Source organism: Nanorana parkeri, unplaced genomic scaffold (genome assembly GCF_000935625.1).
Source record: "Nanorana parkeri isolate BGI_ZX_2015 unplaced genomic scaffold, ASM93562v1 scaffold1318, whole genome shotgun sequence".
Classification (NCBI taxonomy): Eukaryota; Metazoa; Chordata; class Amphibia; order Anura; family Dicroglossidae; genus Nanorana; species Nanorana parkeri.
The window spans coordinates 269,951-294,927 of record NW_017307586.1 but is presented as its reverse complement, the minus strand read 5'-3'; the positions used below and the strand labels follow the sequence as shown (position 1 = coordinate 294,927).

Genomic DNA, 24,977 nt, shown 5'->3' with positions numbered 1-24,977 from the left:
GGGTAGGTGTTGAAGGTGGTGTGAGTTACTCTGATAAAATCGGTTGTAGTAGATAAAAAATAGGTACAAACCGGTGTGTAGAATACCAAATATATAATGTCTTCTCCTGATAGTCAGGGCATAATAGTGTGAGGTTTCTGGTAGCCTTGCTGACCCTTTCACTTCATTATCCCCTGAGCTAGTGAGATGGAACAAATATATGTCAACTGCAGTCAGAACCCCTGATATGCATATGTGTTTAACTACATCCTTTGTTGGTGAAGGGAAAACAATGGTGGGTACTGAATTTCCATTCTGTCTTATGTGGGCTCCCAAGCAGTTGAAGCTCCTTTGAAATTTTAGAATTGTGGTTGGGGGCCAGGCTGGGCGTAGAGCCCTGGTCATTTGATTTCTCAAAGATGTGTGACTGGCCTCTCTGTCAGTCATGGATTATTTTCTGCAGCATTATGCGGGTGCCACACCATGGTCTGAGTTTTATGACTGTAATAATAAATGGAGCCACCACGTATAATAAACACTGAAGTGTCCAGCAGATGTTGCTATCTGCTCTTTATTATAGATGGGGCCCACACTTTGTTTTTATCATTGTAGCCTGAAGTTCTATTTTAAGTACTATCACTTCAGAAATGGAGCACATGATCTGTACAATTCCCCTGTTTAGGTGGATGGGTGGTCTCATGCCTCCGAGGTCTGGGCAGCCACTGGGTCAGTGCAAGGTAACTCTTTCTAGTTTGCACAAAGTAGTCTGTGTGATGACAGGATAATGGCTGAGAAACTGTAGAGTAAAGGTCATTCTAATTTAGCACATCCTGATGGAGTGACAGGAGAATGTGGAGCTGACAGTGGCTTTCTATCTCTGCCACCCACTCGGTTTTATTTCCTCGCAGTTTTTGAGATATGTAAGAACAAAAGATATCAATATGCTTCCAGGGCTTAACGCTAAACGTTTAACTGTTGGCTTTCTTTTCTAAATTTTAAACTTGTTCTCTCTTCCCACACACAAAAAAAGTCTGTGACAGTGCAGTGGAGAACAAAACCAGAACTCAACTGGATTCTACTGTTGGTGCTTTCTGTAGGTTCACAGCATCTTCTCCAAGCAAACAATCCCATTGATGGCATATTGACACCAAAGGGCTCAAAACCAGCTGCAAGTTGGGTGCAGCATTCTGGTGCCTTTAAAATGTCACTGCCTGCTAATGCCATACCTTTTTAGTTCAGATTATTTTTCCACTTTGCCTTTCAATTGGAACTTGAGGTTATGTTTTATTTATTTATTTCCTTTTCAAAACTTTTTATTAGGTTTAAATAAGGAAATCAACAAAGATTAAAAAAGTATCCACAGAAAGTAGCAAAACAATAGGTTACATACGAAAGGGAATATATACAGGATATTTATCAGAGGTCATATCTGGAGTACAAAGGCATAAAAGGACAATGAAGTGCCAATAAAGATGTTAACGTACAACAGGTAGCATGAAGGTGCATAATACACACACAGCACACATAATACACACTGGTTGTACATCTCTATTCAGCCAGTCCACTGTGAGCAGCCTGGGGAGGAGTAGGAAGGAGGCTGAGACAGGGGGGAAGTAGAGGGTCCCGAACTGTCAGTCTGCGCTGGGACTCCTTATCTCGTTTCACTGGGATGGCTCTATTCATCCTGTCCGACAGTCCACTATGATCATTCATGGTAGAAGGAGATGAGGAGGCTGAGACGTGGGGGAGCCTGCGGGCCCTCCAGCAGTGCCCAAACAGTCACTCTGGTTCTGGGCCAATTACGCTATATTGCGGCTTCACCGGTGTTCTCAAGCACGTGAGGTGGGGAGGGAGTGAGGGTGAAAGCAGCCCAACTAATCGAGCAACCAACTAATCGATAATGAAAATAATTGACAACGATTTTCATTATCAATTATCGACTTTATAGATTAGTTTCAGCCCTAGTTGCTTGTTTTATATTGCCTTGCTGATCAAATACCAATAAATTTTTTGACTCTCAGTTCATTGGTTTGGGGCTCAAACAGTGTGTTGGAGATGTGCTTTTAGGCAGGCACTGGGTCTGCTCTGGTGGGGCAGTTAATGGGCAACCCTGTTTATTTTTTTAGAATGGTAGTCTTTCATTGTGAGAAATGATCAAGATGACTCAAGTACATCTAGATAGTAATTTAAAGAAGAGAATCTACTGTTCTGTATATGTAATCAAATAATGGAGATATGGTATAGCTAACATACCATAAGGACTGAACAGCCACTTTAAATATGTACTCATTTCCCTTTAAGTTCCTCTCTATTGTACATGAATCTTAAGCAGCTGGAAAGTATGGGTAATGGGTTTACCATCTCATCTCATGAAAGAAACTCATTCTCCAGATGACATTTCTGTTTCCTTCCTTTCATATACAGAGGGCTGACCAGCCATTTACTCATTACAACTGGTGTCATAAAGGGATAATGTCAAACGTAACAGCAACTAAATAAACCTTTTCCGATTCCTTTAATTTGCTGTTAAGGTTATTGGCTGTGCTATTATCTCGGTAATAATACTGTTGGGGTGCTATAGTAATAAAAGTAGTTTTGATTTATATTGGCTCTCAGAGAGCTTTAGTGGTTGGATCAAGTCTGGTAGGTGTCATTTAGCTCTTACTAGTGTCTGATCCTCTTTCATGCTGCAATTGCTAGTGAGTCAGTTATTTCCTTGGTGACCTTGTCTAGACTCAGTCTGATGGTAATGATAAAATTAGGGTCAGCACTACCCTTAAATGTATAGTTTTATGTGTATAATGAGAGGCTCGAACTAGGAGCGGTTTAATGGGTTGAGTGAACTTTCTTAACTCAACAGATGTGGATGACTATCTTAGTATTTTTTCTTTAATCAAAGGCTCTTTAACATTTCTTGAACATTTGCTATCCCTAATAATAAGTCCATGAGCTAAAGAAGAAGTCCAAGATGCTAAAAACAAAAAAATTACCTTTGCTGTGGGGCTACCCTCCAAGCTGCAAGAGAGTGAAAATACTCACCTCATCAAGTAAAGCAAATATAGTTTACTGATTCTCAGTCCTGCTGGGCAGCTAGACCAGTCCTTGCGGTCTCTTCTCCCCTGGGCTCAAGCCTTCTAAGGACCACTGACATCATCACATGTAGGTCCATTAACTTGTATTGGACATAAGGACACTGAGGGACATTGCATAGCTGGAGTGAAGGGGAGAGAGGTAAGCGCTGACGGCTGCGGGACCGAGGAGCAGGTGAGTATATCTGCTTTATTTGAGCTTATATATATATATATACACAAACAAACAAAAACATGTCCATCAAGTTCAACCAATATACGCAATTAAAGAATAACAGGCTGCCACATCATTCCAGACACTGCTTCTGTGACTTTCCATGCTTGTCAGGTTATAACGCAATGCTATAGAAACGCCAATAGCACAACAGGCATAAGTGTTTATATCGGGAATAGGCAACCTCAGCTCGCCAGTTGTTCTGGAACTACAAGTCCCATGAGGCATTGCAAGACACTGGACAGCCACAAGCATGACTCCAAGAGGAAGACTCATGATGGGAGTTGGGAGTAACAGGGTTGCCTACTCGTGCTTTCTATCCTCGCCGTGCAAGGGCTGTAAGTGAGGTTATACTCGGCTATGTTTATACTGGGTCATATGCTCTTTAGCAGCAGGCAGGCCTCACTAGGGAGGCCTCAGAATATTGCACTACTGGTACACCAAGAAAGGTACTTCAGGAATGCGGGGCCTGTGTCCTGGCTTCTTAACTGTTTACCCAAAGCAAATTAAATGGAACTTGTTAGGACACCTGTCCGACATCTGCTAGTTTGCAGTGGCTCAGTGGTCAAGCAAGGATAATAACGATAACCCCTAAAATCTTCAAGAACAAGCATCAAACATAGTTCCTATTTTTCTACATGGATAGATTGCCATAAAAATTAAAGAAAGCAGTCACTTTGTTAGTCCGTATTTATTGCATTCACTCGGGTTTGAAATTATGGGAAAGTCCTACCCTGTCAATCTAAAATGTAACGGCAATGCGTCCATTTCATTTAATTAAATAAGAATTACACTGCGGGCACTAGAGAGCGAGACTATCCCGCAATCCTACAATCAATATGGGAGATTTCATATTTTTTAGTTAATGAGCAGGAATTGGCAGGGAAATTGAAAATCACTTAATTTTGAGGTGGGGTTTTTAAATCTTTTTTTGGCCCTCATCCTCAATCTTGAAGGGAATAAACAATTCTTTGTGGCAGCCATATTTACTCATTAGATACAGGCCAAGTGGCTTAGATGCTACTAATTCACTTTCTCTAGTCGTGTCTCGTCTTGACTACTGCAACTCCCTTCTTGTTGGCCTTCCTCTACACAGGCTATTCCCCTTCAGTCTATCATGAATGCTGCTGCCAAAATCATCCACCTCACCAAACCACTTAGTGACTGCCACCCCTCTCTGCCAATCCAGCCACTGGCTTCCAATAGCACAACGCATAAAATTCAAAATGCTATCCACAACTCTGCCCCCGGCTACATCGCCAAACTCAAATCAAGATTTCACCCAAACCGCCCTCTCTGCTCCTTTCAAGACCTCAATCTCTGTCTAGTTCCCTCAATACCTCCTCCCATGCTCACCTTCAGGACTTCCCCAGGGCCCCTCCCATCCTTTGGAACTTCCTACCATAACCTATCTTGCTATCTCCTGATCTGTCTTTGTGTTCCCTGAAAACTCTCCTCTTCAGGGAAGCCTATTCCACCTCCTCTTAAAAACTGTACATCTACTCCTTCAATTCATCCCTCAGTTATTATCTTCTGTATCACTTGCCCCTCCTTGTAGACTGTAAACTCTCACGAGCAGGACCCTCTAATCCTTTTGTATGGTATTGTACTTGTGCTGTCTCCCCATATGTTGTAAAGCACTGCACAAACTGTTGGTGCTATATAAATCCTGTATAGTAGGGTTTACCGATTCCAATCCTGGTCAGGACATTATCATTACATACAAACTGGGCAGCTCAGTGGCTTAGTCATTAGCACCTGCCCTGCAGCATTGGGGTTCCCGGTTGGAATACCGGCTAGGACACTACCCGTTTGCTTGTTCGCCCTGTGCTTGTTCGGCTTTCCTCCCAGTACTCGGATTTTCTCCCACATGCCAAAAACATGCTGGTAGTTAAATTGGCTCCTGTCAAAACTGGTATGTGAATTTTTGCATATGATTTAGTAACTTTAGTTTATAAACTGCTTGAGGGCAGAGACTGATGTGAATGTGCAGTATATAAACTGCCACGTAAATTGTTGGTGCTACACCAAAAAACTAGTAATAAAATACACAGGCTCTGCTTTTTGATTTTCATCTGTACACAATGATTCTGTTCTACTGCTTTTCTACTAATCTACTTTCTTATCACAATGTCAGTGTGTCCATCGGAAGCTGTTGCAGTCCGTCATTATGTGGCTGATAGCTCAACATTTGCTGTGCAGAAAGGCTGAGTGATTTCAGTTGTAAATCGCTCCCTCTGGTGGCTAATATTCATACTTTGATGATATGGATGGAAGAACATTCAGGTTAAAATGTAAAAGCAATTCTAAAATTCCTTTAAGTTATACACTGCAGTCATCACTCAGAATATGTGCTCAGTGACTATACTGCATACTTCCCCTTGAAGGGGGTATGAACTGGTATCTTCTCCCTCTTGGAATGGGAATATCAGTCCGTATGCCATATGTGCTATACTGTTTTATTTTGTAGGGGGTGGGGGGAACCTTGCTGGGGGAAAAAAATGTCAGATTGGTAGATTAAAGCCTGGTGAAATGGCTCTTAGCTCATTTATGATGCTCTTTAGTTTTATATTGGGAAAGTTGTAATGAGAGGCCAAAGCAAATGTAGCAGATCTACAATTTTTGCCGGCGTATAAGACTACTTTTTATACTTAAAAACATCCCCTGAAAATCGGGGGTTGTCTTATACGTGGGGTATTGAATGTGAACCTTTCGTTCGTTCGGGCCAAGCTGGCCCAAAACGAACATCCCTAAGAAGAAGAAGGAAATATGAAGCCTCGGAAGGGGGGGTAGTCTTATACGACGACTATAGCCCAAAACCTATGTTTTAACTGAAAAATTAGGGATCGTCTTATACACCCAGTCGCCGTATACGCCGGCAAATACGGTATGTATTCTTAGTGCCAGTAATTCCAAGCTTACTACTTTACAGGCATAGCCATAAGCTATTGCCTTTGGCATACTCTGGTATCATTACAACTGGAGCTTACTAAAACAATGCAAAACCATTCAAAGTGTTGATGAGAATGAGCACTTTCATTTACTACACAGGAGAATTTCTCTACTCCAGATACCTTCCCCATCTAGACTCCAAGCCAGCAGTTATGATTGCTTCTTATCTGCCCTATTAACAAATAGAATTAATTAAACATTGCCAACTTTTTGTTTTTTGTCAGGTTGGGAAAGAAACTGTTCAGACGACTGATGATCAGATAATGAGGAGAGACATGCCGCCTGCTTTCATCAAGTGAGTGTTCTATTGATCTATGATATCCGTGTAGATGTATGTGTATTTCTTTATAATATTTCCTGTTATCCTTTACTGTTTGTTATTACCATATGTAATAGTTAAGGGCTGGATGATGTATTCCAACTGTGCCTTCCTTTTCTGAAATGTATGTTATTGTAAAAATAAACAGTAACTTAGAATAGTGAATCAAAAACATTCTGCTGTGTGTGCATGGATAGTATATGAACATGTGAGATCTTTTGTTCATTCTTTATTTGAACATTCAGGATCAAATTGGATGAACTTTTCACCCTGGGTTTGGACATACAATGGACTGCCGAACAATAAATCAGTGTTGTCAGGCCGTTAGTGTAGCCATTGCAGACAGTTACAGTGCTGGACATTATCTGTCCATTGGCTCCTCTTGGATGGTGTTCAGAGGAGTCTGAAAGTCACAGTACATGCGTCTACTCCCCATTTCCTCTTAAGGAAAAGCTCTGTAGACAATAAAATTGCCTGCACTCAGTGCAAACCGAGCAACTTAACTCAGAGCTGTGAGCCCCAGTTATATACAGTATACTCCGTATAGAATTCTGAATTTGAAATCTTCACAGTTGGAGTTTGAACATTTGGATGTTCAATTTAACACACCTTATCCTCAATTCACAAAGTTTTAACACTAGGATAAGGGTCTTTATTTTAGCTATGTGTCCAATCAGCACGGCCATTTTATTGGTTTCCCAAAACAGTTACATTTCAGACTAGTCTCTGGTGATATCTGTCAACTGAACGTTCAAATGCTCAAATAGTTGTTGTCATTAGAGGTACACAGAAATTCAATTTACAAAACCGAAAATAACAATGTCAAACCGAAACCAAATTTTTTTTTCCTCAAACCTTTGCAAATTTTTAAAAATATATTATTTTATTTTTATTTATTTAAAGAAAAAAGTTTTCCCTACGTTATGTTAAACATTTATTCTTACCCATATTTTTGGTAAAATATAAAAGACGGGGTCACGTCGGGTAAATAGACACCAAACATGTCGAGCCTTAAAATTGCACACGCCCGCCCGTAAAATCGCAACAAACTACCACACCGAAAATTGGCCATAGGCGACACTTTAAACTCTCTTACTGCTCATCAGTTTAGTGCTATCAGTGATTAATGGTGCTAAAATTATTGCTCTCACTGCGACGTTCGCGGTGATATGTAACATGTGCGGCACAATCGGCGTTTCGCACGTAGATGCACTTGACGAATGTCTTGCTATCACATGGGGGGCTAAGAAGCTCCCTATGTGATAGCCAATTTACATGACAGGTACTCTTTATGGAGACATCGGGGGTTTTCAAGACCCCTAATGTCACCCAGGGACCCCCAGTGAAGCTGATGAAGCAGAGATCTGCTTCACCAACTTCTTCCCAGCTTCTGTAGCCAGGAATGACAGCTGAATGTGGAAGTGATGTAATAAACATCACTTCCTGCATTTGGCGACTGGAGAGGAGTTCGTGTACCGATCTCTGTTTGATCTCCTGTGACAGAGCAGCCGTCCCGGACACAGCGGATCCCGGGACCGGCAACAGCAGTGACAGCGGCTGGGGGGACGGGGCGGGGGGTTAAACCGCAGCTAATACAATCGATCGGGCAGCTCTAGGGGCGCCCGATTGCTTGAATGTAAACCGCCATCCAAGAAGCTGCCGGCCATTAAATCACAATGGCCGGCCGGGAGGCTACTTGTCCGGCTCCGGCGTCCTCTCGTCACAGACGAGTGGATTTTTCAAGCCCTGGTCTTTGATGTCCAGGAGCTTGTTGGTGGTTCTGGACAAAAAGTGGGGTTCCTTTTTTTTTTTGCTCCTGGCTGCAGTGGTCTGTGTCCTTCCAATCTATGCTGTTCTCCCAGCCTCTATCATAAGTGTGATTTGCTGGGTTCGGTGCAACATGCGTTTAGATCTTCTTGCAGCTATGAACCTACCCTAAAACAAAATTAATTTTAATAAAAGAAGAGCTGAAAACTTATTTATTTCCAAGAAGCTCTGGCAGTGGCAAGCAGCATTCCTGACCCAAAGCAGTTGACAATGAGCTCCCATCTTCTCCCTCTTGCTGGTGGTCATGCTGCCCCATAATAGAAGCTGTAGCCCGGCCATGTTTACAGGTTAATGCTGAGTTGGCAGTTCTTGCTTTACTCAATGCTTTCTGATGTTTTTGAAGCAAACCTAGGCTCCCTGTCATAACTGAAACGCATTGGCTGTATCTTTATAATCTTGTTCAGTAAAGATTTTAAACAAATATCTAGTGAGAGGACCATTTTCACTAGACTCTCATAACCATGTAACTGAAAGCATATTGCAGTTAGCAGTCCATAGATATAGTGATTGCATTCATTTTCTTTTTTCAGTATATTTTCCCTTTTTATTTTTAGCCAGTGTTTCTGTGAATAAAACACTTCCTCTGCTTGGGTGACTGCAGGCATTTCCTCTACTGAAAACTGTTTGTTTTTTGGGTTAGATATGTGTTAATCTCCTGAACTTTCTCATATTTTCTTTGCTGTTTAAATGTTTTTATTTGGTTAAAGTATAGAAAAAGGCGTGATAAATCCCAGGAGCCAGGTAGCCACTGGTCCTTAAAAATAACAGCTGATGCCTAACTTTTGAGGATTTCGACCAGTTGTTGCAATGGAGCTGGCTCCTTAAAAAAACAAAAAAAAAATCTGTTGGCTCCTGAATTCCATATAAATTAGTCCACCCCTGGTTTAGAAGGGACCATTGGAAAGAAAGATCCCATGTTGAAGCTGTAAGCAGTAAACAACATAGAAAACTCTGTTGCCCTCTAGGTCAGTGATTGTAAACCATATAGAGATAGATACTCTGATAGAGGTCAGAATGGACCAGTAGCCTGTAGAAACTACAGGCTGCCAGCCACATCTGCTCCTGGAGCCGCGGCCTGGTGGTTGAGGACCATTGCCCTAATGAAGTCCTTATCAGATTTTCAGTTCAATATTTCATCAGTTACTGATGTTAGAGATCATTTAAAATACAAATTCATTTTCTGCAGACTTAGACATTGCTTTGTTTCTTTTAATTAGTAAAACCTTATCTTAACTCTTACTTTACAACCTTCCTTGATGGATCAAGGTAAAAAGGTAGTCGGTTCTTTTTAATACTGTACTTGTGTTGCATAGGAATAATGTTGGTACATTGTTTGTTGTTGTTTTATAGATGTCTTTTGATCGTGAGTTAAAGTGTTTCTTTTAGTTAGTAATTATCAGCTGTTCATTTCTATATTTTTTTTAAATGTTTCATTGTAAGTTGACTTATTTTTATTTTCCCCCCAGAGTAGAAAATGCGTGTGCTAAGCTTGTCCAGGCTGCTCAAATGCTGCATGCAGATCCATATTCTGTGCCAGCTCGTGATTACCTTATTGATGGTTCTCGTGGAATCCTCTCTGGCACCTCAGATCTGCTTCTGACTTTTGATGAGGCTGAGGTAGGTGCCTAGCCTCCTACGTTGTCCTATGTCTGGGATAACCTGTGTGTGTTTTAGTATTAATCTTTCTTTTTAGTGATTAAAGCAGAACTCCAGACTGACGGGTCTGGTGACGCCACTATTTTTTATTCTTTTATCTTTGCAGTTTTCTACATTACCTCTAAGCTCATTGGGTGATTATTTAGCACAGTGGGTGACCCAAAAACTAGCAATGCTGAAATAAATGTGGTGTCACCAGTCTGGCTATGTACTGTGGGACAATCTTAAAACTTGCTAAACAGAATGAAATATCCATTTTCAGGCATATATTTTCATTTGTCTTGAATTTTCTGGATTTAAGCTTGAAGTATTACATTGAGCATTGTGTGGGAAGTATACATGCACCTGTGCCCACCCCTCACTTTGGGTATGAGGTGTATTTATAAAATGTTTGCAGAACTCTTTGCTCTGTGGATGTTGGCTACTAGATGGAGCCAAGGAGCATAGGAATTGCCTTTGCTTGACTCCATCTTGTGGCTACAATGCAGTGCAAATCTAAAAAGAAGACATTGGCAGAGTGTAGAGCAGCGGTTCTCAACCTGTGGGTCGCGACCCCGTCGGGGGTCGAATGACTATTTGCCAGGGGTCGCCCGGGAGTCTCCCGCTATTAGATAGCGGCTCCCGGCCTCCCAGGAGAGAAACACTTTCTCCCAGAAAGGTTTACTCTGCTCGATCGAGCAGAGTAAACCTTGCCCTGTGATTGTTTTTGTTTTTTTTGACATTGGGGGCCGCCGGCGGGCGTCAGTCAGAAAAAAAAAACCCGCCATAGGAATGCATAGCTAGATTCCTATTGGCTATTTCACTTTGCAATAGCCAATAGCAAACTAGCTATTGCACCCGCCCTCAGCTTCTGCCTATCAGCAGAGGGGGACCTGTCCTCTTCTGGTGGTTGACAGCAGCAGAGGGCGGGTGCAATAGCTAGTTTGCTATTGTCTATTGCTATGCTATGGTGGTTGTTTGTTTGTTTTTTATTCTGACGGCGTACGCCTGTGGTTCTCAGCCTGTGGTTCTCAACCTGTGGGTCACTGTGTGATTTCTGCTGTGCTAGGTGAGAGTCCTCCTCAGCCCTCTCCTAGCGCTGCAGTGTCAGTTCTCCCGCCTTGCCGCCAGATGTCGCTGCAGCAGCCGGGTAATCCCTAGATTTTACCGTTGAGGTCACCACAGCTTGGCAAATGTTACCAAGGGGTCCCCACCCGAGAAAGGTTGAGAACCACTGGTGTAGAGCTTTTGCTAACCTTTTATAAATATACCCCTAATTGTTGTAAAATAGAGCCTTCTCATCATATCATAAATAATCTGGTGCATTTTAATGAGGATGTATTTTAGCAAAGATTTAACAGCACCTCTCCATTTTAGGTTTCCTGGATGTGTAAAACCATGCCAAATATTTCCCATACCTTAAGTGTCAGTGTTATCACGAGGGATGCACCGATACCGGTATTTTGGTTACGAGTACCGATAATTTTTTTCGGTACTCGCCGATACTAATTACCGAGCAACGGAAGTCCCATTCAGGAAGCCAGGTGGCGTGTAATGACTCGTCACCTGGCTTTCTGATTAGCCGGGAAGCCGGGCAGCGTGTAAAGACTTGCCACCCAGCTTCCCGATTAACAAGAATGCTGTCCCCTCTCACCTCGGCATGTCCAGCCTGTTAAACCCGGGGCCTCTCCAATCATGGAAGCCGTCTTGCTGGCCAATCATGGAAGCCGTCTTGCTGGCCAATCATGGAAGCCGGGCGCCGTGTAATGACGCGGCGCCCTGCTTTCTGATTGGCCGGGAGGCCGGCTCCCTGATAGTACTCGTGCTAGGCATCGGAGCATTTGGGCGAATAAGAGTACTAGGCCAAATACTCTGTATCGGCACCGATATCGATACTAGTATCGGTATCGGTGCATCCCTAGTTATCACCATCAACTCTGTATATGGTTCTACTGTGTTTCTTCTCTGTCATGGTCACATTTCGTGAATCCATGGTTAATGAACATATGAAAATATCATTTACATATACAGTTTTTTTTGTCCTGCAAAAAGTACCCAAAGTGCTCTATACACTAACTCCCATTCAATTATTATACACTGAACGTTGCAAGCAATGATACATATGACATACTGTTAAAAGCTAGGAAATAAAAAGCCAGCGTCTTGTTAGACCCTGCATGGTCCAGTATTCCAGTGCTGAACATTTTCATTAATGACTCCATTCAACTGCCCTAATGTCAGAATGTCAGTTGTTTAAGGTCAATCAAATTGGAAATGAAGTCAAAAAACCATTGTAGTTGTATTTCTTAGTTTACAGGGAGTTTTTGTTCTTTCAAAGATAACTCTGTCAGGTTGAATTCTTTCCTGAATTCTCTATTCATTAATTATTATTCTATTTACCCTTAACCAGGTGAGGAAAATAATCAGAGTGTGTAAAGGTATTCTGGAGTACCTGGCTGTTGCAGAGGTGGTTGAAAGCATGGAAGATCTGGTGACGTACACCAAGAATTTGGGACCAGGTTTGTGATCCAAAAGTTTTTATTGGTAAAGTATTGTATTTGTAAAATGGGAAAACATTTCTATTTCTTTATCTTGATGCAGATGGTCTTCTTACAGGTCATCTTTGTGGTGGCAATGTCAGAATCCTTTTTTTTTTTCATAGACATGCTCACATGACAAATTGTGGTTGAACACATGCATGGAATATGCTGTCCAAATGATCTCACATGAATCACATACAGTATACCGTTACAGGAACCCTAGTGGAAAATGTCAGTATTGTAGTAGAATGTCAGTATTAGTATTGACAGAATACTAATCCAAGCTTGCATCATGGTGGCCACATAGGACATAACTCTAACTTAATATACAACTTTTTATAGAGATTCACTGCTTACCCAACACAATGGCATACATAGAACAGGGAAGAGTTCATTAACTGTGATATATTGCCAGTTTTTAATTTTTTTTTTTAAATTTCCAGTTGTGGATCGATTGGTTAAAAACGCAACAGAAACCTCTCCAAAGTGAGGGAAATTCCATCTTACACACCTGAAATACTCTTAAGGCCCATTCAAACTGGATCCGTTATATTTTAAATGGATGCTAACAGAAGGGTATCAAAAATTAATGGATGTGAATGGGACTAGTTAACACTGCTCCGTTGTGTTGCTTTGCGCTGAAAAAGTAGAACATGCATTACTTTTTTTTCAGAGCAACGTAACCGATGGGAACTATTCCTATTCACATCCATTAATTTTTTGGTGCCCTTCTGTTAACATCCATTGTAAAACGTATTGCAACGGATCTAAAGGAAATTGGAAGGTACAATTGCACCTCAACAGAGCCTCTGTTTACTCGCGATTTTCCTTCCGATTTTGGTTTGAATGCCCCCTTGCCCTCTCTATATCAAGGAATAATTTGTTTTAACTGTGAGTGCAAATTTGACTACAACCCCATCTATAAACCTATTTCAGAAGTTGCTAGCCTCCACATTAAGGTTAATATCGCTTTTCTTAACAAGTAAATGGTACATGTGTATCCAGTATCAGCCAAGTTATGAAGTTTAAAAAGTAACATTTGTAAACCACACATTAACCCCTTTGAGACGGTGGACGTACACTGTACGTCCCGCCACGGAGTGCCCAAATGACTCATCGCGTAGACTGTACGGGACAAGTTATTTGCTGCTTTACAAGGCTGGTAACCGCTGAGAACCAGCAGTTACCATTCATTAATGGATGCCTCGGTATAGAGGCATCCATTAATGAAAGAGTTGAGCTTTTTCAGACACCCAAACCCCTTCAGGAATCTGGTGTCTGGGAGTGAGAGCAGAGCCACATATGCAGCTCTTGCCCTCACTCCGACAGCTGGTATAGATCGGGGAATTTCGTTCGTATACCACCTTCTTTATTTTTTTTTTACTTTCAAGAATAGAAACACAATGTTTCTATTCCTGAAAGAATGTTTCAGTTTTCTGATCGTTGTTGTAATGATCAAAAAACCTTTAGTTTTTTTTAGTTTAGTGATTTGCTGTCACTATTATTGGCTGTTCTGAAGTTTGAAGCAGCCTAATAATAACCAAAAATTATTTGTAAAATGTCTAAATTTCTAGGGATGTGAGGTTTTTCCAAATAAAGGACAAATAAATGAATGTATTTTTATTTTTTTAGCTGTGCTGTTTATGTAAAAAATTCTACAAATCAAAACTGGTGGAAAAAGTGTTTTTTCTTTACGTTTTTTTCCTCTTCTTTTTAAAAATATTGTATTTGTCCTAAGTAAGGCGTTAGGCACACATATGTGATATAAATATATAGCCCTATGTGTCCTCTAAAAAACAACATATAATATGTGTGGGTGCACCTTGTAAGAAAGTATATTACTGACGTGGAAGAATCACACAGCAAAAATGTAAAAAGTGCTTAAGTCATTTACGAACAGAAACGAAAAACAAGCACAGTAATGAAGGGGTTAAAAACACTCTTTTAGCCTCATAAGAGGTTTATTTTGCAGTGTATTTCTGGAATTTAGAAGCAGGAGAAGTAGCAATTTAAAAAAAAAAAATTTTGTGGTTTTTGTTTCATTCGGTTTGTTCCCTTTTACAGTTCCCTGTTACAGAGCATTGCTTTGTGGGGGGTCATTCTTTTATTGCTCACTCCAAGCAGTCCCCTTGAGAGAGACTGTTGGTGGGGTATAAGGAGACCACTCTGAACATTCTGATCCTGTTCCTGGGTCTGGTGGTAAAGCCTGCATCCCTCTGTCCCAAAAGGTTGCTCCACACCCAGCTGCTCTTGGTTCTGTATATTCCAAACCATGTAAACTTAAATTACTGCTGCATACTGTCTTCTGTTTGAATGAAAGTACATCCTCTCTCCACTTGTTTAAGTACCAGAGCCAGGTGCTATTTATGGAAATCTATTTACATCCAGACACTGCTCTCCTGATTTTTTTTTTGCTTGTATCCCTGGCCTTTTCAAGTGACAGGGTTGTAATTTTTACTTTCCAATTGGTATCCCCCTGACCAATCAGAATTCTAATGAAATCCATGCATAAAATGTGTTTTTCTCCTCCTTCCCTTTCATTCAGTCATATTCTCCTTTTTTTCATGTATTTGTTATTGAAATTATATTGCAGTTGTAGAAGAGTTTGGAAGTGATACATGACAGTTTCATTGAGTTCAAGATTTTTTTTTTTAATTTTAGGAATGACCAAGATGGCAAAAATGATTGATGACCGTCAACAAGAGTTGACCCATCAGGAACATAGAGTTATGCTTGTCAATTCCATGAACATGGTGAAAGATCTGCTGCCAGTGTTGATTTCAGGTATGTGTGTTCCTGCAGATACTGATATTTGGCTTTATGCCTCAAGTTCTTATTCACGTATTCAGGCATTTATATAGCGCCAACAAGTTACGCAGCAGTATACAGACTTCACATTCACTTCAGTCACTGCCCTCAGGGAGCTTACTATCTAATGTCCCCATTCAACATGCATACATACACAAGGGCCAATTTAGACAGTATTCTATTAACCTACCAGCATGTCTTTGGAGTGTGGGAGGAAACCAAAGTACCGGGAGGGAACCCATGAGAACATGAAAAATCCATGCAGACAGCGTTCTGGCCAGGATTTAACCTTTTCGCTGCCAAGCCCGGCGTTCCACTTTTGACCTCAGCTGGCCAGACCATTTTTGCAATTATTATTATAATTTTTTTTTAACTGCAGCTTTTACAATTTGTAAAAGACCCCCCAGAACCATACATTTCCTTAAAGCACATGACCGGTTAAATAAAAAAAAATGGCGCTACTAATTTTGTATATCATGCGATAATTGAGCAAATGTTTATCAAATCCATATTAAACTGATAAATATACACAATTAAATTGATAAAATCAGTATCAGTGCACACAAAAAACACTTTTCTGACCTAAATCTAAAAGATACAACTGTATTGATGTACATAAATATTTGTAAATTTTAAATTGTGCCTTTTTGCGAAACGGTAAAAAAATTAAGGAGCGCAAAACTGAAAATAAGTAACTCGTTCTAAAAATGTGTGTTGTGGTAACGTCTGATCTGTGCTGTTTGTGCGCTGTGTTGGTGCGTGTTATGATAAAATGATGCAGGCATACGTTTAATTGCAACAAAGTGTATCACAACGCACGGCAATGTGTCACAATGCTTTGCCAAGGGCTGCCAAAAGGTGAATGAATGTTATTTTCAAAAGAAAAAAAATCAAGCACTGCGATGTGTTCCAACAATGCACGGCAGCACATCTACATGCAGGATAAGTGGGCACTGTTGCACGTGTATAGTGTGTGTGTGATGGGGGATTGGGATTGTTGGGGTTTTTTTTTAGTTCTTTAAAAATTTTCTTTTACTGTTGGGTTTTTTACTGTTGGGGGCGCTTCGGGAAAATATCAGGCGTCTAAACAGGCCCCTGACATTTCCCTTTTTGAAATTGAGGATACAGTTGTCCATCTTTTTCTGCAGCTCCAACTGTGAATGAACAGGAGCTCTCAGTACAGAGACTTCCTATTGATTCATAAACTGAGGAGGCATAGTACTCTTCCCAGTTATGAATGGACAGAAGCCTCTGTACTGAGTGCTCCTCTCCGTTCAAAAACTGATGAATGTGATGTGTAACACTTCCTGTTCATTCATACCTGGGAACACATACTATGTAAATAACTATTGTTATTTACAAACACTGGAGTGATCGCTGATCATATTATTACACATACTTACCAATCCTCCTCTCTCCATCCTGAAGCGCTTGGCCACACACAGACCTGCTTTCCAGAATCTGTCAGCGGCTCTCCTCTCTTCCCCTCTGCTCGGTATCCTGAATTTGACAGCTCTCTCCTCTACCCCCCTGCCGGCTGCAGCGGTCTGTTTCTCCTCGCATCCACGCTGTCTCTGCCCATACAGGCGACCGTGAGCTATATCGGAAGGGTGAAAACCACCGACGTAAGGCATACTGACGTGGCCAGCTGGAAACAGTTGTGTACTGCCGTATGCCTTAGGTCAGTGGCAGGGAAAGGGTTAAACTGAGAACCCCAGTGCTGCAAGGCAGGAGTACTAAACTCTAGACCACTGTGTTTTGCCAGGATTTTTTACTTCATTGAGCCCTTTTTTTCTCATAGCTATGAAGATCTTTGTGACAACTAAGAGTTCCCGTAGCCAAGGTGTAGAAGAAGCTCTGAAAAATCGTAACTTTACAGTGGATAAGATGAGTGCTGAGATTAATGAAATAATTAGAGTACTGCAGCTTACTTCTTGGGATGAAGACGCCTGGGCCAGCAAGGTGAGATGTGAAGTGGTGTGTAAGTTTGATAGAGGGAGGGTATGTTTTCATGCTAAGGAAGCCTTATACTTCTACAGTATGCTTACCATTGCTACTACTTTATGAAGCTTCAGAAAAGATTATTGTATAGCGAGGTATTGTAGTTTAGCAATGTTAGGTTTTACTTTACATCCTATTTTGTCATCAGTTTTCAATCTGTAACACATGAGTCTCCACCCAGCGGCAACAACATTAAGGTATTGTTTGAGTTGAATGAAATTCCATATTTATGTTTGGCCAAAACTTCTGATTGAGAGCCCAACTTTGACCAGTTTGATCTATTATTGTTATTGAGAGACTTTAATGAGAGAAGTAGGTAGACTTTGCTGCCCTCAATTAGGCAATGCTAGTAGCCTGACTGACTACTGATCCTTTTATCTTGAATATTTTTCTCAGTCACTGATCTGGAACTTTGTATGTAGATCTGGAAATATGAATTGCATCAATAACACTTAAAAATGCAATTTGAAATTGTCCATTCCTTACATTACATCAGCTTGATTTTATTTATACTTTGTATTTTTAGTAGTTTTTGTTTTATGCACATTTGGTAAAAATCTTATCTTTATACTTTTTGCTATCAATGTGTTTTGTCTTTATTTAAGTTTTGAAAATCCTCGTCTCATATAATGGGGTTTGTTTTTCACAGTCTCTTTTTTTATGTAATTATTTCTTTTATGTTCTGGGGTGTAGAAGGTAAGATGTCTGCAGCAGAAGTAGCATGTCCTTTAACTTCAGAGTGCCGTGTGGTTTTTTTTTTTTCTTCCCCGTTCTCTAATCATTTAGTGTGCTTTAGAATAGCCATTATCTGATGTGATTTGAAGTGGTTATGTCCTGAATCTGATGATCGTAGCTGGTGTCCAGTTAGGATTTATACCGGAACTACACCTTCTTTCCTACACAGAACACAACATGTTAATTTGCATTGACTTGCATTGACTTGCATTGCCTTAAAGTCTGTCTACAATAATTTAAAAAAAAGGATTTTTACTTGCATGATCCTTGCTGCCTCTGGCTCCTAGACTGGCGCTTGCAGCCTCTTCTCTCCCCCCTGCTGACATCATTACATCTAATGCAGGACCAATAGCCCTGTATATGTGAGGACACAGAGGGACTCAGCTATAGCTATAGATATAGATATAGCTATAGATATAGATATAGCTATAGATATAGATCTATATCTAGATATAGATCTATAGATAGATATAGATGTATAGATATAGATCTATAGATAGATATAGATGTATAGATATAGATCTATAGATAGATATAGATAGATAGATATAGATCTATAGATATAGATAGATAGATATATATCTATATACAATTTTGTATCAAAACTTAATTGTAGCCAATTCTTCTAGGGTATGACTGATACTCATGGAGCCTGATTTACTAAAGGATTTGAGAATCTTCACTCAGTAAAATACTTATTGTTTCTGACCTGAAGAAGATAGGTTAACTCTCGAAAGCTTGTCTTTTAAATAATATGTTGGTCCAATAAGAAAGGTATCATTGCATACTGCAATACACCATTTTTGTTTTTTTATATATATACATTTTTTTTAATTGTTTTTTTTTTTATTTTTTTTTTACTTTACTGTCAGGGGCCTTGGGGAAATTTCAAGGGTCTAAACAGCCCCCCTGATTCCTTTTTGAAATAAAAATAGATATTGAGGACACCGAGTCCTCTATCTCTTTTTCTGCAGCCTCAGCATTTAATGAACAGGAAATGCTCCGGACAAAGGCTTCCCATTTATTCTTAAATTTGAGGAGATAGTAAACAGATACTATGTCCACAATCGTGAATGATCAGGAAGTGATTGTAGAGCATTTCATGTTCATTCAGAATTGGTGGCACAGTTTCTATCTAAATCTATAATACTATGTCCTCAGTTATTTTACAAGCATCGAGTGATCATTACAGATCACTTGGTGTTTGTTCTTCACAGGAAAGGATCGATAAATATTTCACATATATATTTTTGGAGAGCTCTCCTCACCACTGGGCAATGGCTTCAACGGTCCGTGTCCCCTCTGATCCCGCTGGGAGCAGTGCAGATCGCAGAGGACTGTGCGCAGCTCAACTAATCAGTATTGAGAATCATTTGACAATTATTCTTATCGATTTTATTATGGACAAAATCATTCAGTTGTTTCAGCCCTACACTTTTTTTTTTTTTTTGTGTGTGTGTGAACATTTCTCATATGCTTTAGCAAGACTCTTGTGATATCAGTGTATGGGAATATACCTCATACAGTTTAATGTGATTGCTTGCGAAGTAATACTGAACAGTAAAACCATACCTGACCAAAGCGGATATTTGTTTTAATGTGATGCTGTTTATATTTTCAGCTTGTGCATGATTATAGGGAAAAATAAAAAAAGTTTTGGTTTGCCATGTTTACTTGTATGTGTGTTACTTACTGCGACTGAGAAACCCTTTATTGGGACATCAGTTGGGTTTTTAATGCCTTGAGTGTTTGCTAGATATATGTGGAATGTGCCTCTTTGTTTTAAGTCCTTGGGGTGGTTAAGATGGGCATGTTTGATTTCTAATGCCTGAGCCTTTAAGAGCCTGGACACTAAGGAGCATCCTTTTCTGCGAAGCCTGTATCCTCTGAACAGCATTGTGTGAGCTTTATATTAGTGTCGTCAGGTTGTAGAGACTATAAACATATTGTCTGCTTCACATGCATATGTATTCTTTGAATGGTTCTATCCCAGTTTAACTTTTAGATTGTTAAATAGTAGTAGGTGGTTTAGACCGCAAATAATTTAAAAAAATTGATGTTAGGCGTTAGTTTACCTACTATTGCTCATAAAGACACAAAACACCTAAGTAGTAATAAAAGGTAAAAAAATGAATAAACTACAATTGCAGCATTTCCGCTCAGCCTGATTTACAGTGATTCAAATTGTTTATTACCCTAATGTCATGTTAGTGATCCTGTCATTGACAATATAACCTCAGTGACTGGATCACTAAGAGCACAGAGAGAGCACTCACCTGCTCCTGTTTATTTGGTCCCTTGCTGGCTGAACCATTAAGGTGTTGCGCCATTGTGAGTTAGATTCTGCAACATCTTGGTGAGCTGTGCCTTAGGATCCTATGAATGTTCCTGTTGCTGCCCAGTTTTCTCTAGCAACATGATCGCTAGTGTGACTTGGCCTTTTGGGTACTAATGGAGGTGCTTTTAACATTCTCTCTTTAGTGATGACAAGTGCGTTGGGCACTACTGCATTTGTTTGTGCTAAATGTACCCAACTGTTGCAATTTCTGGTGCATATAACACACACTGCATTTGCATTAAAAATAAAGTAAATATGTCTAACCTAACTAAAGTTGGCCATACACTGGTAGATTTCTGTACACATATCAGAATATTCCTTTATGCCATCAGAGACTGCAGGAGCAGACAAGCAAGCGGGCTGCTGTACAAGTGATCCGGGCGGATCACTAGTACTAAAACGAGCAGCCCGAAGCTATTTAAAATTTTAAAGCGTCGACATCAGCTCTATGTATCGGGGCATTTTCATGAGTACAAGTACTCGTAAAAAGGCCCTGTATCGGGAGCGATACTAGTATTGGTACCGGTGCATCTCAAGTTATAAAGGTATATTAAATGAAAGAATTCTGAATTGAATACTTTGTTTACAAGTAGTAACCTCAGGCAAGTGACAGAGGTCCTTTTTAAGTCCCACATTATAAGTTTGAAAAAGTATTTTTTCTTAAATTGATATGTGAAGTTAGTATTGGATGATTTGCATAGGTACCTTTTTGGATGTGTTCAATTTTGTTTCATTTAAATTTGATAATATGGGTGACTGAAGAAAAGTTGGTCCCTAGTAAACCACAATCCAGAAAACTAGAATGTCCCAATCATATGCTAATCTCTTATAAAGTTGAGCAACTATTTCTAATGCAGACTTACAATTCATTGCTTATATGTCAATCATTCCTAAAAATGATAATAATCGTGGCTTCCATCTATACGTATAGGACACAGAAGCTATGAAGAGGGCCCTTGCGCTCATTGGCTCTAAAATGAACCAGGCAAAGGGATGGCTGAGAGATCCAAATGCACCCCCAGGTAAGTGAAATGTGTAACATTTCAGATGTTGAAGGACATTGGTTACATTACGTTTCTCATCAATGTTACATTTTTTTAATGTAACTTTTGCTTCTTTTGTCGGGGCCTGAGCTGTGCAGATTCACAGCTGTCATTGATGTGTGTTTAAACATATTTTTTGGTGTTTGTTCTTCAAGATTTTTTTTTCTATGCTTTGATACAGCTTATGCTATGTTCAATGTCCACTTCTCCGTCCAGGTGATGCCGGAGAGCAAGCTGTGCGCCAGATTCTGGATGAGGCAGGGAAAGTCGGGGAGCTATGTGCAGGCAAGGAGCGGAAGGACATTTTGGGGACCTGCCAGGCTCTAAATCAGATAACAGATCAAGTGGCTGATTTAAGGGCAAGGTATGTGTAATCTTTCATCAGCCAAAAGTTTCTGTGACACCCTCGGTGTATGTGACTTTATTTTGTTTATAATGTGTGAACTTTTAGCACCAATGGGAACATGATAAAAGCTTTTAAAGTAAACCTTAACAAGAATATAGAGCTGTAGACATATCCTTCTGAAAATGTGAATTGCCAGGCTGATCAGTGGCATCATTACTTTCTAAGGCTACACAGGAAGTGGGTGGGATGATTTTGGGTGACGTATAGCCTGGAAGAGGACCGACACTGGATCACAGAGCAGTGTACGTGAGGGTCAGCGCTGGAGATTGGGTGAGTATTATAGTGAGACCTGATTTTATATTCCTACATGACATTGCTTTAAAAAATGAAGCCCTGAGAGCGAAGAGTGTTCCTCTAAAAGTAATGATGTCATGGACTTTGTCCAATGCGTTTCATCACTTCTGGGGTTACTCCAGAGTTGTCAGTGGCATCACGTTAACCTCTTGCCGTCCGCCCGTAGTAGAAAAACGGACGGACGGCACTGCTGCATCTGCGGGTTGCCGTCTCCAGACAGCAATTTTTTTTCTGCTCGCGCACGCCCCCTAGCGGGCACGCACGGGCAGAAAAGACCCGATCAGTGCACACACCCGTTACCGGGTGTTACACATATAGGCGATCAGCGGGTCCATAGCCCGCCGATCGCCTATATGTGCTCGTTCGCGGCATCCCCCCCGCGCCCGGTCGGCGCTTCCTAGAGACCCCCAATATCTCCATAAAGAGGACCTGTCAGTGTGCCTTTGCTATTATATAGGGGGTTGTTATCCCCCTATATAATAGCAATACCAATAAGTGCAAAAAAAATAAATATAAATAAAAAAAAATAAAAGTAACACATAAAAAAGTAAAATAAAATAAAAGTCACATATAAAAAAAGGGGAAAAACCCCCCCCAAAATGTTTAACTCCCCCACCCCCACGTTTACGCGCCTATAAACGTAAATACGCGTCCGGTGCCCCAGCGCGCAAAAATTACAATTGCGCTACACATGTTACATATCGCCGCGAACGTCGCAGTGAGAGCAATCATTTTAGGGCCATCAATCACTGATAACACTAAACTGATGAGCGGTAACAGCTTTTAAAGCGTCGCCTAGGGCCAATTTTGGGTATTATCGTTTTTTGAGGTTTCGCGCGCGCACGCAATTTTAAGGCTTGACATGTTTAGTGTCTTTTTACCCGACGTGACCCCATCTTTTATATTTTACCAAAAAATTGGGTAATAATAAATGTTTTATCATTTAATATAGGGGAAACTGTTTTTTTTTTTAAATTTCGGTAATTTTTCCTTAATATAGTAAAAAAATAAAACCCCCAGTGGTGAATAAATACCACCAAAAGAAAGCTCTATCTGTCCCCAAAAAAGGGTATAAAATTCATTTCAGTACAGCGCTGCATGACGGAATAAATGTCAGTTAAAGTACCGCAGCGCTGAATACTGAAAAATGGCCTGGATGGGAAGGGGGTTTAACACCGCGGATGTCAACTGGTTAAGTGGGAGGCTCTCAGTTCCTACTTGGTTTTGCACTATAGATTTCCTCCTCTTATTGTTTTAATGTGGTGAGATGAAGGTCTGTGAGTGTGTGTATATATGTTAAGTCGGGGAAAGCGCAGCTTCACCTAATTATATAAAGATCAGTATAATCTGATGCGTTTACCCACGCATATAAAAGCACGGGGATAGTGTCCAATCTTAATTGGGTGCTACAGTTGCTATTGATTACAATTGATAGGCATTTTCACCCTTTTTGTTTTGCACTGAATGTACTCGGTCACTTTTATTGCAGTCTAATTTCATATTACATATTGGGTATTGTTAGCACAGTGCTTGCTAATAACTATGGACATAAGACATACTTTTGTGTTATATGTATAGTATTTATTCTATTGCCTTGCCACTTTCACACTTAATTATACATTATTTTTTAGTTTTTTTTATTGTGACATATTTTATTATTACACACGTTGAATGAATCATATAGATATTTGATTTATAGATGTGCTGTATTTTAGAAAAACTGTCAATTGATAGCTGTTTGGATATTACACAGTAGCTGCAGATTAGAGAGTGTGCTGTGTTTTATATTATTTCTATAACAAGTCAATTTAAATATTATCTACGCAGAGCTTCCCTTTCTCAATGACAAGTTTGGGGGCGGGTTAACATCTGAAAGAATATTGCCATCATAGATTCCACTTAAGTTTTGTAGAAATATTTTCAGCCCTTGGTCTTTATCTACGAATGTGCGCTATTGTTTGTTTTTTCTGTTTTTTTTTTCCTGAATTTGACTTGCTTCTTCCTCATGAAACAGAGGCCAAGGTGCTACCCCAGCAGCAATGCAGAAAGCACAGCAAGTATCTCAGGGCTTAGACCTCCTGACAGCTAAAGTTGAAAATGCCGCCCGTAAGTTGGAAGTTCTGACAAACTCCAAACAAGCTATTGGCAAAAAGATTGACGCAGCTCAGGTAAGACCAAGCTGTATTGTAGTTTTCGGCTGACAGTCCAGTCTTTAAAAACTTTAACAATGAGCCCCTCTTGAACATGAATTCTGCTGTTTTGCTGATACTCGCTCCATGGCTCCGAGCGCCAACAATCATCCCACGTTCAAAGGCTGTTAAATCGCGTTGTTTACCCATATCTTCAGAAAAAAATCACTTCTACTGTCGTAGTAAACAACCTGCTTCCCTATTTATAATGGTCTGGCCCGCTAGCAACTTCAGCGCAAAATTATAGCTAATTTGCCTACAAACGTCAGGTGGTCATAATAATCTGGCCACTCAGTGTATATAATATTTAAGTTACAGTTTTATTTATATCTTTTTGCACTAAACAGACTCGGAGGCAATCGGATGGAAACAGACATACTCCCATTTACATCCGGCTGCCCATAAAGTTACATTGGGTTACCGATCAAATACACCTGACCATTTTACCAAAAAAATATATAAATACATTCAGTTGAAGCTGATTCCTGGATGTATAGCATGCTTTGATAGTTTGTGGAAAGCAGATCACACCTTTTTTTCCATTAGTCAGTACACTTGATATATTAAACATCTACCATGCCTAAAAAGAGACATGGACAGGACTCTTT

At 40.2% G+C, this 24,977-nt stretch overlaps 1 protein-coding gene across 4 annotated transcripts in view; it reads left to right on the top strand.

Moving 5' to 3' along the window:
* The window catches only part of VCL (vinculin), an 85,536-nt gene that overhangs the window by 37,690 nt on the left and 22,869 nt on the right, over window positions 1-24,977 (top strand). For all 4 annotated transcript variants that reach the window (XM_018569291.1, XM_018569290.1, XM_018569294.1 and 1 more), the window contains 8 exons: window positions 6,459-6,529; window positions 9,847-9,997; window positions 12,426-12,534; window positions 15,217-15,339; window positions 17,165-17,325; window positions 21,369-21,459; window positions 21,697-21,844; window positions 24,195-24,348. In XM_018569291.1, coding sequence (XP_018424793.1) covers window positions 6,459-6,529; window positions 9,847-9,997; window positions 12,426-12,534; window positions 15,217-15,339; window positions 17,165-17,325; window positions 21,369-21,459; window positions 21,697-21,844; window positions 24,195-24,348 — 1,008 coding nt within the window. The remainder of the gene's footprint in view (window positions 1-6,458; window positions 6,530-9,846; window positions 9,998-12,425; window positions 12,535-15,216; window positions 15,340-17,164; window positions 17,326-21,368; window positions 21,460-21,696; window positions 21,845-24,194; window positions 24,349-24,977) is intronic.